The sequence below is a fragment of the Eurosta solidaginis genome, chromosome 1 (genome assembly GCF_040869045.1).
Source record: "Eurosta solidaginis isolate ZX-2024a chromosome 1, ASM4086904v1, whole genome shotgun sequence".
NCBI classification, from domain to species: Eukaryota; Metazoa; Arthropoda; class Insecta; order Diptera; family Tephritidae; genus Eurosta; species Eurosta solidaginis.
In genome coordinates, this window is record NC_090319.1 from 395,263,058 (window position 1) to 395,279,018 (window position 15,961).

The window sequence follows — 15,961 nt, forward strand, 5'->3', positions numbered from 1 at the left end:
CCAGAATCAACCCCGACATACAAAATGTATGCCCCGCTTGCAATATGTCCCCACATGACACCAACCATCTCTTTAATTGTAATGTGGAACCAACGCCTCTAACACCCCTTTCCTTATGGTCCACCCCTGTTGAAACGGCAAGTTTCCTTGGACTCCCGTTAGAGGATATTGATGACAATTTGTGATCGGTCGCGGCTATTAGGTACGGCGAGCATTGCTACAACAACAACAACAACAACAGGGGGTCAGAATATTCCCGCGGTAGGTATGCCTGTCGTAAGAGGCCACTAAAATACCAGATTCAAGGGGCTTGTAGCGCAACCCTTCAGGTTGCCAACGCAATATGTAGCTTCTCCAAAACCAATTGTCAACCTAACCTATCCGTGGCGAGTCCTGTTTCACTAACAGACGAGGCTCTGGCGACTCCAAGCTCCTCATGGAACTTGGGGGTGGGGAGGGAGGGAATGGCCTGAAGGTTTAATATGGCCACATAAATCGTTCCCGAAATGGTTGGTCTAGCACCTTAATGATGCTGTGGTACCGGAGCGTACCGGATCTGTATCCGGCAAAGGACCATTACATCGATAACACTCCCCAAAGCCTTCGGGGAGCAACCTTATCGCTACAACAACAACAGGCAGATGAGTTTTCACTGAGAGCTTTTCATGGCAGAAATACACTCAGAGTGCTTGCCAAACACTGCCGAGGGGCGACCCCGCTTAGAAAAATTTTCTTCTAATTGAGAAACCCTATTGCTAAAATTTAGATGATCCTTTGCCCGGGGTGTGAACCCAGAGCATTCGGTGTGGTAGGCGGAGCACGCTACCATCACACCACGGTGGCCGCCAATAGGCAGAAATAGTTTGACAAATAAATAGTATTTTTTGTGAAATATATAGTTTTAGTGTTATATTTCAATCATTAAAGGGGATGAGTGATGGGGAAACATATTGAGTAAAAAGTGCTGTCAGGAGAAAAAATTTGTTTTGAGTGAGGAAATTGTGCTAAGTCATAAAATAGCTGCTGGGTTAGCATACATGATTTTAATTTATCTTTTTCAAAGCTTCTACACTCAAAAGTATTGCAACTAGGGTATCCTCATTCACAGTTTTGAAAATAAAGGTTATTATTAAGTTTTTAACGTCTCCTGTAAAATTCGTAAAAAGTGACTTAGCACATTTTCACATTAAGCTAACGATATGTATGTATACATTTTTCATTTCCGTTCTGAATTCAATCTTTTCCAATTTTTTTTCCAAACTTCACTTTCAACAAAAACATGCGTAGTGCCGTCTAAGAACTTGACATCAAACATATTGGTATCCGGGTAATGCCAGGGTATCCAAGAACCAGGGTTAAATCATCAGCCCTACTTCAAAGATGACTGAAGTAGAAGTATACTAAATAATGCTGCTGTTTATATTGCTTAAAAATAAAATAGTATTTGTAACCAGTTTCAGGAAAATATATTCATTGATTATAGATTTGGGTACATCTCTATTCTCATAATTGGTTTTTTTAGTAACTACGCCCAAAAAGAGTATAAAATTTGGGTTTATTGGTACAACTTGGATGAATACATTTTTCGTTTGCAGTTATAGCCGCAGGTTGGTCGAACGGTATGCAAAGTGATTTAGCGCCCATTGCAGGAGCACCAGGCTCTGCAACCTCCTCCCTGAAAATAAAGAATTACCAGGTGAATGATAAAAATATGTTCTAAAACCATACAATCTCGCATACCTTGTACTATCCCCCTTTATTTTTTCTTCGCAATTAATCTCTCCGCAAAATGGTGAAAGCAGTATATTTTTAGTATCCAAAAATTTGCAGAAATCTGTCCAATTTTTCGTTACTTTCGTATGATCAGCCAAATCTTTTTTCGCTTTCGCTAACATGCTATCATGTATAGTTTCTAACAATTGGCTTATTTTAGACTCTACATCGTCTAAAGCTAAAATGAGTTTCTCTCCTGTATCTCGACGCACTGCCACGATTTGATTTGCTTTCATATCTTTTGGACCAAGTTCAATACGCAGTGGTACACCTTTCAATTCCCAATGATTAAATTTCCAACCTGGTGAATAATTATCACGATAATCTCCTTCGCAGCGTATACCCTTCGCGTTTAATTGCACTTCTAGCTTTTTACACGCATCCAATAATTGTTCACGCTCATTAACTTTAGTATTAACTGTTATGCCACAAGGCACAATGATTGTCTGAATACATGCAACATGCGGTGGCAATACTAATCCTTGATTGTCTGCATGTACCATAATCATGACACCAATAGTGCGCGTAGTTATACCCCATGAATTTTGAAATACGTACTTTTTTTGTTGCGTATCTGGATCTTCGTAGACGATTTCGAACATTTTCGAGAAATTTTGACCTAGGTGATGGCTGGTGGCACCTTGAATGGCACGTCCCGATGCCGAAACAAACGCCTCAACTGTTGTAGTATAATCAGCACCAGCGAATTTCTCCTTCTCAGTTTTACGACCCTTTACGACAGGTATGGCTAAAATATTTGTGTATATATGCGCATACCGATCAAGAATTTCTAACACTTCTTTATCAGCCTCTTCCTTTGTTGCAAATGCTGTATGACCTTCTTGCCAAAGGAATTCGCGAGTGCGTAAAAATGGTTGTGGATGCTTAAACTCCCATCGCTAAACATAAAAGTGGCGAATTCGTTGTTGTTTGTAAATATTATACATGTACATGCATACATACAGATCGTTAGCTTAATTCACAAAGGCCCCAAATAACTGTTATTTTTTCAAATCTGCGTTTTTCACAGATTTTTGTATGCATGATATAGTTATTAAAATAAATCCTCAGAAAAAATTTAAAAAAGTTTACATTGCGGCATGAAATTGAGTTTGTGAGTTATTTTGCATTAACCGTATCACGTATGGTGTTGTTGTTGTTGTTGTAGCGATAAGGTTGCTCCCCGAAGGCTTTGGGGAGTGTTATCGATGTGATGGGCCTTTGCCGGATACAGATCCGGTACGCTCCGGTAACACAGCACCATTAAAGTGCTAGCCCGACCATCTTGGGAACGATTTATATGGCCACATTAAACCTTCAGGCCATACCTCCCTCCCCACCCTCAAGTTCCATGAGGAGCTGTCTTTACAGGGTGCTGGAAAAAAGTTTAAACTTTTGAAATCTCTACGAAGTATTGGAACACGGGAGGCACTGTTCTTCGCCCCCATTTAATAGGTGCGACCACTCGGAAAGCAGCAGTTTCTACAGGGTAGGACCATAAGGATGCTGATGTTAGAGGCGTAGGTTCCAAATTACAATTGTAAAAATGGTTGGTGTCATGTGGTCACACATCGCACGTAGGGCAAACTACCGTCCTAATAAAGAATGTGGGTATCTACATTCTCTAAACTGAGATATTGAACATAACGTGTTTGCATTTGTGCGTAGGTGTGACCACTCGGAAAGCAGCAGTTTCTACAGGGTAGGACCATAAGGATGCTGATGTTAGAGGCGTAGGTTCCAAATTACAATTGTAAAAATGGTTGGTGTCATGTGGTCACACATCGCACGTAGGGCAAACTACCGTCCTAATAAAGAATGTGGGTATCTACATTCTCTAAACTGAGATATTGAACATAACGTGTTTGCATTTGTACTTTTTAACATATGCTGTTTTTTCAATTAAAAATTAAGGATATAGACAAATTGTGATGTGATCTTTCTGTTTATGCAAAAAACGCTATACACGAAACTGTAGATGTTGCTCTCCCTTTACTCAAAATTTGTTATGAAACCTATCCAGAAGCAGTATCTACAATTTTGTGCGTAGATTTTTGTAGATGCGGCTTTGTATAAAAGTTATTCCTTTTATAATATAAGTCCTTGCAAAACTATTAATTTTGGACTAAAAAGCGTGCAATTACTGGCATATGCTGATGACATTGATATCATCGGCCTAAACACCCGCGCTGTTAGTTCTGCTTACTCCAAGCTGGAAAAAGAAGCGGTAAAGATGGGTTTGATGGTGAATGAGGACAAAACGAAGTACTTGCTGTCATCGAGCAAAGAGTCAGCGCATATGCGCCTTGGCAACCACGCTACTGTTGGCAGCCATAATTTCGAAATAGTAAAAGACTTCGTTTATTTGGGAACCAGCATCAACATTAGCAACAACATCAGCACTGAAATCCAGCGAAGAATCAATCTTGCCAATAAATGCTACTTTGGACTAGGTAGGCAATTGAAAAGTAAAGTCCTCTCTCGGCGAACGAAAATCATACTCTACAAGTCACTTATCGTACCCGTCCTGCTATATGGGGCAGAAGCATGGACCATGACAACAGCAGATGAAGCGGCTGTTCGAGAGAAAAGTTCTTCGAAAGATTTATGGACCTCTACGCGTTGGCGATGGCGAGTACCGAAGAAGATTTAATGATGAGCTGTACGAGCTATACGCAGACATCAACATAGTCCAGCGAATTAAAACGCAGCGGCTGCGCTGGCTAGGCCATGTTATGCGAATGAAAGATGATGCTCCGGCCAAGAAAGTGTTTCTATCGGAACCCGCCTATGGAAGCAGAGGTAGAGGGCGGCCCCCACTCCGTTGGAAGGACCAGGTGGAAAACGATTTAAACTCCCTTGGTGTGACCAATTGGCGCCGGTTGGCGGAGCGAAGGAGCGACTGGCGCGCCTTGTTGGACGGCCATAACCGTTTAGACGGTTAAGCGCCAATTAAGTAAGTAAGTAAGTAAATATATTTGGATCAAGATAAAAATTATTTTCGGATTTTTTTTTTTTTCAGTCCGATAGAACTAGTTAAACTCGGACTTTTAAAAATAAAAGTCCGGAAATAAAAGTTAAATCCGGGCTTTTATTTTTTAAGGCCAATATAACTAAGAAGGCTTCATAACTAAGAAACGGCTCATCCGAAATAAAAAAAATTTTCTTAATTCGGATAAGCCGTTTCTTAGTTATCAAGCGGGACTTTTATCTTGGCCTTAAAAAATAAAAGCCCGGATTTAACTTTTATTTCCGGACTTTTATTTTTAAAAGTCCGAGTTTAACTACTTCTATCGGACTGAAAAAATAAAAATGCAGATTTTACTTTTATATGTGGACTTTTATGGAAAAACTTCGAAAAATAAAAAGGATGTATGATTCGACATGATATTGCTATAGGGATACCTGGCAACTCTAAACATTTTCACCTAGGACAATTTGTTGACCAGGACATTTTCGACTCCGAAAAAAAAAAATTATTATTATTTTCAGTCCCTGTATAAAGTAAAGTAGTAGCAAAAAAGCTGAGATTTTTTTTGAAACAGCCGTATCTGCGATGACAGTGTTTTTGATTAGGAAACATGCTGAAATTTCAATTGGTTTCCTGCAAAATGGGTAGATACTGCTGTCATTTTGTAGATACCCGCATTTTTTATTAGGATTTGTGAAAAATGTATATAGATACTGCAAATGTGTTATTTAAAAACCACTATAACTTTATATCTATTTGCAATTTTAAAGATATTTTTGCACGAATAAATTTGCATTTCAGGACGTGGTCGCCTATACAAATAACGCATTTTCGAAAAACAAAGTGGATACCCAAATTCTTTATTAGGACGGCGGCATACACCATATATCGGTGTTGATTCTGGACAAGTAAGAATTTAATCTGTTACCGTATTCAGAACTAAGTAGGGCCAGAGTGGCTCGTGTATGCTTCCCACGGCAGCCGGTTCTATGTAATGTAGCGACTCGGGAGCTTTTTCCGACCAACGACTGTCATTCAGTGTAACCCCATTTAATTAGTTACGTGCCTTCCACAAATTGGCATCCTCGGAGCAGCTCCTTGCAGCTGGACTGCTCCATACCCTCCTGCACCGGGAAGGTATTGAACCTAACCCCGGTCCCAGGCTGTGGTTCTGCTGCATATGTCGGAAAATGATCTACCTCAGACGGTCATACTCTTGCCAGTGTGTCACGTGTAAAAGATGGTTGAACAGTTCGGATTGTTCTAGGTTAGAACTCACGTTTGTTGCCCCTGAAATTTGTACAAACAATTTTGTGGCTCCCTGCTGTTTGCGTCCAAGGACCCGAGGTTCACGCTCAAGTGTATCTCCGCCACCCTCTAGCAGCCGCAATTCAAGAAACAAAGCTAACTGCCAGATCGGACCTTCGATCTTGCAATGGCTACAACATCCAGCCTTAATAACATCGCGCTACTCAGTGGCGAAAACCGTCTTATTCTTAGCGATATCAACGCTGACCACGAACTCTGGCATTCCAGCCGATACCAGAGGTAGGCAGCTAGCACACCAAATTGACAATACGACTTTCTGCACGATAAACGGCGATACTCCCACGCAAATTGCTGGTAACTGTCACAGTTCACCAGACATTTCCATCCTCGGTGCAGGGCTTATAAACGTCGAATTGCAGCCGATGCTAACTTTAGCATCTGACCACCTGTTAATACTTCTTACAATACAGGGACCTAATAAATTTATCACGTCAGAAAAGCGCACTTTTATAAATTTCAAAAAAAGCTAACTGGGAAGGCTACACAACCTTTACAAACCAATCTCTTGCTGCTTTTCCCATTCCGACTGATGTCCGGCTAGGCGAGCGTGCGTTCCGCAATGTCATCGCTTAAGCTTCAGGATGCTTCATTCCGGCCGGTAAAATACCAGAAATCATACCCCATTTCACGACTGAAGCTGCAAACTTAGAAAGAGAACGTGACCTGGCGAGACAACTCGACCCTAGAGACCCCCATATTAGGAATATCACCTCCTAAAAGGGAGGATCATTTAAAGAGCTGCAACCTCTCTGCGGTTGTTGGTAAACTGGGGTCAATCGTCAAAGCCTTGTCGAACGCAACAAAACACAATGATAAAGTATCCCCAGCGGGTTAGGGGACTTAGAATATACCTGTATATATACTGTCGTAAGAATCAACCCTGACATACGTAATGTATGTCCTGCATGCAATGTGTCCCCACCTGACATCAACCATCTTTTCAATTGTAATGTGGAACCTACGTCTCTAACACCAATATCCCAATGGGCCGACCCTGTTGTACTGCCAGTTTCTTTGGACTTCCGTTAGAGGACTTTGATGACAATTTGTGAGTGGTCGCGCCCATTGAATTTGGCGAAGCATTGTCAACCCAACAACAACAACAGTGACCCCATTTAATTTGTTGCGTCCCTCCCACAAATTGTCATCCTCCCAGCAGCTCCTTGCAGCAGGACTGCTCCATATTCTCTTACTCCGGGAAGGCATCGAATCCAATCCGGGTCCGTCTCCTGACCTTGGTCCTGAGAAATGGTTTTGCTGCATCTGCCGGAAAAGAATCTTTTTAGGACGACCATACTCTGTTCAGTGTGTCTCGTGCAAGGGATGGTTGTATCGGACAGGTTGTTCTGGGCTTGATCCCAAAACCCGACGTCCACATAACTTTTATAAATCTTTTGTGGCTCCTTGCTGTTCACGCCTAAGTGCGTCCCGTAGTCTACGCCTAAGCGCCCCCCACTACCTTCCAGCAGCCCCGCTGCTCAGCAAGCCACAAAAAGTACCCGCTGCTGCTCGCGCCCCACGGCGCCAACAAACAGCTGCTACCACTCATAACTACTACCTTCGTAGTAGAGTCGGTAGCAATGCTGGGCATCAGCCCCTGCCCCCGTCTTCTCCCCCCCCCCCCCCCCCCCTCTTTTCCGGCAGCAATCGTGTAGGTCAGGGAAACAGACTCTTAATCCCTACCTCCGTTTGCACCGTTTGTCAGCACAGAATATATAGGTTTGCGACATCCGCCCAATACAGCTCCTGCCTTGGGTGGTGCCACCCCCCGACGGGTTTCATCGCGCCATGTTGCCAGGTTGCAAACCCAAATCATCCGGGTACCCCAATGCTTGCCCAAGGACGCCCAGTCCCAGGGCCACAACAGCAATTGCGTCCTGGCCTTCCACAACCCAGGCGCAGTCACCCGTCACATACCCCCAGAGTGGTGGCGTCTCCCCTTATGCACTTCAGAGTTCTACAGTTAGGGAAAGAGGGTTTCAAATATTTAGCGCATGTCTTCAACCTGTCTCTTTCCACCATTGTCATACCCAAGAAATGGAAAATGGCCAAGGTGGTCTCGCTACTAAAGCCTGGGAAACCAGCTAACATAGGTGAGTCGTATCGTCCGATATCTCTCCTATCGCCAGTAGCAAAGACGCTTGAAGCCATTTTGCTCCCCTAATTCCAAGCAAATTTGCAGCTAGCCTCTCATCAGCATGGCTTCAGAAAACTCCATAGCACTACCACCGCGCTAAATGCCATTAGCACCCAGATAAATTGCGGTTTAAATCAATACCCCCACCATAGAACAGTACTCGTAGCGCTAGACCTATCAAAAGCTTTTGATACGGTCAACCATGGCTCGTTACTGCAATACCTGGAAGGGTCTACACTTCCCCCATGTCTTAAAAGGTGGACCGCAAATTATCTGGGTGTTCGGCAGGCATCGGTGCAATTTAGAAACGAAACATCAAAACTAAGGTGAATTAAACAAGGGGTGCCACAGGATGGTGTCCTATCCCCACTTTTGTTTAATTTCTACATATCTAAGCTACCTTCACCACCGGAAGGAGTCACAACCGTTTCCTACGCCGATGACTGCACAATAATGGCCACAGGCCCAGGCCTAAAGATCGATGCGCTATGCAATAAAATAAACGGCTACCTCCCTGATCTCTCCAGTTTTTTCGCCTCGCGAAACCTGGCATTATCACCGACTAAATCTTCCGCGACCTTATTTACAACATGGACGTCCCAAATGTCGACCATTTTGAACATCCACGTCGATGGCACTACGCTACCGACTGTCCTACACCCCAAAATCTTGGGTGTGACGTTTGATCAGGATCTACATTTTGGTGAGCACGCAGCCGAAATTGTTCCAAGAATTCAGAGCCATAACAAAATCCTCAAATCCCTCGCTGGCAGTACCTGGGGAAAAGATAAAGAAACGCCCATGACTACATACAAAGCAATTAGCCAGCCGATTACGTGCTACTCGTCACCCATATGGTCGCCAAGCCTAAAAATTACCCACTGGAAGAAACTACAGGCCTGCCAAAATACTGCTCTCAGAATCGCCACGGGCTGTCTTCTTATGTCCCCAGAACACCATCTGCATAATGAGGCGAGAATACTCCCCATCAGGGAGAGAAATAAGATGCTGATCAAACAGTTCCTGTTGAATACCCAGAAACCTGAGCATCCCAAAAGACATCTGATTGATGAACCAGCACCGCCTAGGGGCTTAAGGAGTCATCTCCGTAAGCATTTTGAGGAAATACGGCACCTGAAAACCCAGCCGTATGAAGCGAAAAAACACAAGCAGGTCCTTGGTGAACTCCATAAACAGGCGTCGGACCTTTATGCCGGGAATTGCCCGGTGAATCCAGTACTTAAAGAAAAGTATCCAAAACTCGCAGAAGAGGAACGCATACTCCCCAGGGAAACGCGTGTCACTCTTGCTCAACTTCGTTCTGGATACTGTAAGAGGTTAAACTCTTACCTATCCAGAATCAACCCCGACATACAAAATGTATGCCCCGCTTGCAATATGTCCCCACATGACACCAACCATCTCTTTAATTGTAATGTGGAACCAACGCCTCTAACACCCCTTTCCTTATGGTCCACCCCTGTTGAAACGGCAAGTTTCCTTGGACTCCCGTTAGAGGATATTGATGACAATTTGTGATCGGTCGCGGCTGTTAGGTGGGGCGAAGTATTACTACAACAACAACAACTCGTGTATTAGTCACCCCATTTTTAAGTGATACGTTCTAGTGTGAATAGTATTACAGCCAATAATTATTGAATCATTTTAGAAAACCCAAATTAGCATGTCGTGAATATGAAAATAAAATGCTTTACTTCCACTGTAAAATTTGAAAGTAGTTGGTTAGGGCCTCTGTAAATTAACATCACGATATATAAGACAAATACAATATACTTCACTTACGACAACATTACTCCACTGATTCAAACGGATGGGTAAATCGCGATATGATTGAATCCATTTAGCATACGCTGGATACATAACTGTCTCGGAGGTAGGTCGCACCGCGATTGGCTCCGCCAAGTCCGATTCACCGGATTTTGTTACCCATGCCACTTCTGGAGCAAAATCAGCAATGTGTGTCTTCTCGCGTTCAAGGGCAGCACGTGAAACGAATATGGGGAAGTAGCATTCTTTTACGCCCATACGGGTTATCTCAGTATCAAACCACGTTTTTATTACTTTCCATACTGCAAATGACCATGGACGTAAAATGTAACAACCAGAAACGTCGTAATACTCTATTAACTCTCCTTTGGTAATGACCTAAGTATATAAAAATAAAAGTTTGTAATATGTCTTATCTGGTATGTATAAGCAAAACAGTACCTGGGAGTACCATTCAGATAAATTATCCTCTTTAATGGCTTCCAAACCAAGGCGAGTCTGCTTTTTTGGTCCAATTGCCATCACATTGCTATCTTCTTTAGTTATTGTTGCTTCCTTTTTGGGAGCCGAATTTTTTTTTTCACCCGACTTTTTCGACGAGCTGCGTACAGCAGAAGTGGGGTAATCAGTGCCAGTAACTTCTTGGTATTTCGCTTTAAGCGCCAACAATTTCTTTACCTCAGAATCAATTTCTTCTTTTGGTAAATTATTTGACTTTGCATTGCGTACTTTATCACCTTGTTCGTTGATCTCCTTGGTGAGCAACTCTTTTTCCGTTGAGCCAGACATTGTTACAGTTGTTGGATCGCTTTTGGTCTGAGAAACAGTTGGAGGTACAGCTTTGACGTTCGGTGTCCAATCAGCGCCAATTTTGTCTTTGAACTCAGCTTTAAGTGCTAATAGGGTCTGAACTTCTACGTCGATGGTGGATTTTGGTACCTTTTCCAATTTCAGTTTGCGAATTTTGTCACCCTGAATTTGTATTCGCTCTAAAAGTTCATTAATGTTCGTGTCCTCATCGGTTGTTAAGTCAATTTTAATTGGTTCTGTTGCTGGTGGAACTGAAATTAATGCACACGGTTTCCAATCTTGTCCTGTAAGACTCGTATAATCTGCTTTAAGCGCTAGCAGTAATTTAATTTCAATATCTAATACTCCTTTATACGCGTTATTAAACTTTAGTTGACGAATTTTATCACCTTGTACTGCAATTTTTGTTAGCAGAGCATTGACTACATCAGATGAGGGCGTGTCAGGTGACTTTTCCTTTTTAACAATAACTGGCGCTACTACCTCTGGCTTCCAATCGTTACCCGTAATTTGTTTATATTCATTTTTGAGAGAAAGTAGTTCCTTTACTTCTGTTTCCACAGCAATTTTATTAGCTTTCTGCAGTTTTAACTGACGCACTTTATGGCATTGAACATTAATTTTGGTTAGTACCTGTTCAACTGAGGTTTTAGGACTTTGAATTGGTGCAGTATCAGGTTTCCAGTCCTGCCCAGTTAAAGCTTTAAAACGTGCCTTTAGTCCTAACAGCAATTTAACCTGAGGCTCTATATCAGTTTTTGGTGCTTTCTTTGCTTTTAGGTCACGTACTAAAGTACCTTGTTTGACAATGCTTTCGTTAATTTCTTTGGCATCAGTGGTATCTGCACAAGGAGTAGTATTGACCGAAGACGTTTGATTCGGTTTCCAGTCGTTGTCTGTAGCTGCTTTGTAATCAGCTTTCAGCTTCAGCAACTTTTTAACTTCGGGATCGATTTCATCTTTACCAACCTTCTTATCTTTTAGATCACGTATATTTCCTTGTTCAGTGATCTGTTTATCCAATAGCGATGCTTTGGCTACTTCGGCAATTGATACTACATTATTCTGTGAATGAAAGCAGCTTTTATACAATTTTTGACCAAATTTGCAATGCAACACATATTTGTTACCTAATACTACATCTTCACTAAGAGCTTTAACTGTTATAATTTATTAAATCTATTTAGCCGGCGTTTGGAAACCTTAGAAAACGTAGAAAGTTTTCTATTTCTATCTACACGCCGACAACAAAACACATTTGTGAAAAATTTTCTACGGTTTCTATATTTTCTATACTCAAACCCATGAAGAATATTTCAATAAAAAACTTATAAATGTGACAAGAATTTTGAAGCTGAATTTTTAATTTAAAAAACAATATTTATTTTACATATGCTATGCTAAATGCAGGATCAGATCGAAAGGATATGTGCGTTCTCTGAGTGTTGTATATTTGATCTACAAAACGTGGAATATTTTCTACGTTAACAACGCTTCCTAGACAAAGAGAATTGCTCTGACTTTTTATTTTAATCACTTTTGTCAATAAATATTTAAATTTTAAAATCTTTCAAAAACATTTAACATCCATGATTCAAATTCGAAATTTAGTCTACCTTAAAGTATTCTCTTATCATATATGTAAATTGCTGAAATATTGTAAGAATTGAACAAATGATTGAGGATTTAACTTCAATTCTCTGCGTTTCGGAGATAAAATTTTTTATGATTATACTTGCACGATTTAACGTTTAATCTTTTCAGAAAGTTAAGATAATTAAATAAATTTATTTTTATAAGTATAATAGTATAAAGTATAAAACTGAAATATAGGGAGCGCTAGAGTCAAAAGTTAAATTCGTTGTAATATTATAATATATGGTCCATGTAACAAGCACATTTGGTTCAGTGAGAGTTGGGTTTAAGCACAGATAATTTTAAGATTTTTTCCCTAGTATCTCGTTAGGGAATTGTACGAGTCAAACATAGATAATGAAATTAAATACTAATTTAAGTCTTAAATTGGGTTATCCAAAATATATTAAAATTGGTTGTATGCGCGTACAGAAGTATGCAATTTATGTTTTGCCAACGTAAGCAATGGGACTGAACATGGCATAACAGATAACAACAACTTTTAAAAACAACATTAAGGCAATGCACAAGAAACAATTCCAAAGAGATACCAACAATTTAGCGTGTTTTTTCTTACCCGCTGACTTTAAATTTATGTATGTGTTATTAAAAGGTTGTTCTAACAATTTGTCAGCATGCAATATTAAATAAAAGTTGCATTTACAGAAGTTAGAACCGAAGTAGGCGATTGCTTGAATCTGACTAACCATAGCTGCTTTTTTACTAAGCGTTGCATATTATAAGCGAAGAAAGTTGTTGGTCTAGCAATATCTTTATATACATATTAAAACCCGATTAAATAATAAAACGTTCCGAGTTATGTTTACAGAAAGAATAGAAAATAGAAATTCATATGCCGATTGTCCTGAGCTTATGCTCGCTCGCACGTCTGCACCCTTACAATGTTAACACGTAACTAACTGTCTTTGACAGCTCGGCCTTTCCTGACATTCGTCCTCCTAGGACGTCTCATCCTCTGTACTTTCGGTTGCCTCATCATATTCGCCTTCGAGCTCTGGACTTAAACAGCACCATGGTTTCATATGGTCGCTGGAGACTACATTACAGTATCTTCGTTGTGTACGGGGTGCGTCGGGTAGATCTTCCACAACGTATCGATCATGAACCAGCTGTTTTGTAACAATATAAGGACCCTTGAATTTCGGATCGAGTTTGTGTGTGTCACCTGTTGCGGTTGGTACATGGTCAATAACGACCAATTGTTCTTCGTTGTATACTAGTGGAATCTGATGCTTTTGATCGTATCTTAGCTTCCATTTTTGTCTCTCGTTCCTGATATTCTGTATGGCGCTCTGTAGCTTTTCCTGTTTGTCGTCGTCATCTGGCATGGATATTTCATCGCTTAGTGATTGTATTAGACGATTATCGCTGACGCATCGTAAATCGAAATTGAACACAAGTTCGTTGGGACTAGTCTTTGTTGTGTTATTTTTTTTTGCGAGTTAATGCACCACTGGATGTTGGAAATGGTGCTGTCCCACTATTTAGTGGTCTTTGTTGAGCATCGAATCGCTGACAATATGGTGCGGTTGACGCGCTCTGCCTGGCCGTGTGCTCGAAGCATTCGTACAGCTGTTTTGACGTGCTGAATCCCGAAGTGTGTCATAAAGGATTCGAATTCCTTCTATGTAAAGGCAGTTCCTCGGTCAGTGGTAATTCGTAAAGGCTGCCCGAAAATTGCCATAACTTCTTGCAGCATTGATAGGACTGGTGTCGCCTTTGTGTTACGTACCGCTTTCCATATCGTGTATTTGGTGAAGCCACAAACTAAAACAATGACGTATTGGTTTCCTCGCTTGTTTTTGGTGAACGGTCCAAGATGATCCATATACATTGCTCGAAATGGACTTGGTAGAACTTCGGTGAGATGCATTTGACTTTCCAGTTTGACTCCTTTAATCTTATTTAAACAACATTCGGGACAAGCTGCGATATAAGACTTTACGTATCGTCTCATTTGCCTGAAACAAAAATACTTTTGCAGACGTTGTAATGTTTTCTCGACTCCAAAGTGGCCAGCGTCATCATGACAAGACTTGGTGACACGCCACCTGATCGCCTGAGGAATAACTAGTCGTCGCTCATCTTGGACAATTCGATATAATCGACCGTTGTGAATGATGCAGTCATCCTGGAATTGAGATGCTCCATCGCCGTTTGTTTTCAAAGCTGTAACAATCGTCACATGTTCATCCTGCATCTGCATTGCATAAATCTAGTCGTCGCTATTTTCACTGGCTATAGCTAGAACTCTTTCAGCTACAGTCTCCGGCTCAGATGGAGGTAGGGTATGCGAACGGCTTAAGCAGTCGACGTGCTGTATCTTCGAGCGTTGACGATGCCTACACTCAAGTTCATATTCTTGTAGGCGTAGCCACCTTCTGGCTATACGTGGTGGCGATTTCGATGTTGCCTTTGTCGTCACGATCGCATTGCAGTCCGTAACTACGTTGAACTTCGTGCCTAACAGATACATTCTGAATCTGTCTAGTGTTTCCACTATGGCCAGGACTTCTAATACGTGGCTTGTATAGCGTGACTCTGCATCATTGCACTAACGGCTATAGAACGACACTGGTTTAAGCCCATCAGCTTCTTCCTGTAGCAATATACCTGACAAACCAAGGTGGCTGGCGTCCGTATGCACCTCATGTGATTTACTTGGATCGTACAAGACTAGTACTGGCTTAGACGTGATTGCTTGCTTTAGCTGACCAAATGCTCTATCTTGTTCTTCTGACCAAATGAAGACTTCGTCTTTTTTTAACAGCTTTGTTAGTGGTGCTGCGATGTCGCTATGCTTCTCTACAAACTTTCTGAAGAATCCGGTTATTCCCAGAAACTGACGTACTTCTGCGACATTCGATGGTTTGGGAAATGCCATCACCTGGACTTATGCCGGTGTCATCTACATTGTGACCTAGAAATTTGACGGTCTCACAAAGGAAGTTACATTGGGAAGGTCTGAGTGTGAGACCACATTGACGTATCGCCTCCAAGACTTCTTTTAGCACGCTCTTACCCTCGTCCACTGTTGGTGTTGCTATTATTCGTTCATCGACGTAGCTGATGACTCGGTCTCGATTACATAATTTTGACATTACTTTGGTGATCATTTCCTGGAAGTACATTGGCGCATTGACTAATCCGAACGGCATGTATTTCTTGCTGCTTTCATCCATCGGAATCTGGTTATAGCCAGAAGTCATGTCCAATGTAGTGAAGAATTTCCCTCCAGCTAACTTAAAGAGTTGCTCTTCGACCACGGGCATTGGGAAGTTCCTACGTACATTGACGGCGTTCAATGCCCTGTAATCGATGCACATTCGGCTCTCTCCGCTCTCTTGGACAGATTATATCGTTGGCCAATAAGTTGTTTAAAATTGTCGTTCATTCTCGTTGTTGCGGCGACAGCGTCAGCAGTACTCGTACTAAAACAAGACGGGGAGACGCGGCAAACAAATGCATTATTTAGGAGGTCGGGGCCGAGGGAGCAA

The 15,961-nt window shown here is 41.6% G+C and overlaps 1 protein-coding gene across 1 annotated transcript in view; it reads right to left on the bottom strand.

The window, feature by feature from the left end:
• Positions 1 to 1,443: 1,443 nt before the first annotated feature.
• Positions 1,444 to 15,961, bottom strand: part of GluProRS (Glutamyl-prolyl-tRNA synthetase) — a 38,261-nt gene continuing 23,743 nt past the window's right edge. Inside the window, exons 7-10 of the mRNA XM_067763685.1 lie at positions 10,440 to 11,873; positions 10,014 to 10,376; positions 1,741 to 2,672; positions 1,444 to 1,675 (exon numbers count right to left, since the gene is read on the bottom strand). Of these exons, the coding sequence (XP_067619786.1) occupies positions 1,519 to 1,675; positions 1,741 to 2,672; positions 10,014 to 10,376; positions 10,440 to 11,873 (2,886 nt within the window). The 3' untranslated portion in view covers positions 1,444 to 1,518. The remainder of the gene's footprint in view (positions 1,676 to 1,740; positions 2,673 to 10,013; positions 10,377 to 10,439; positions 11,874 to 15,961) is intronic.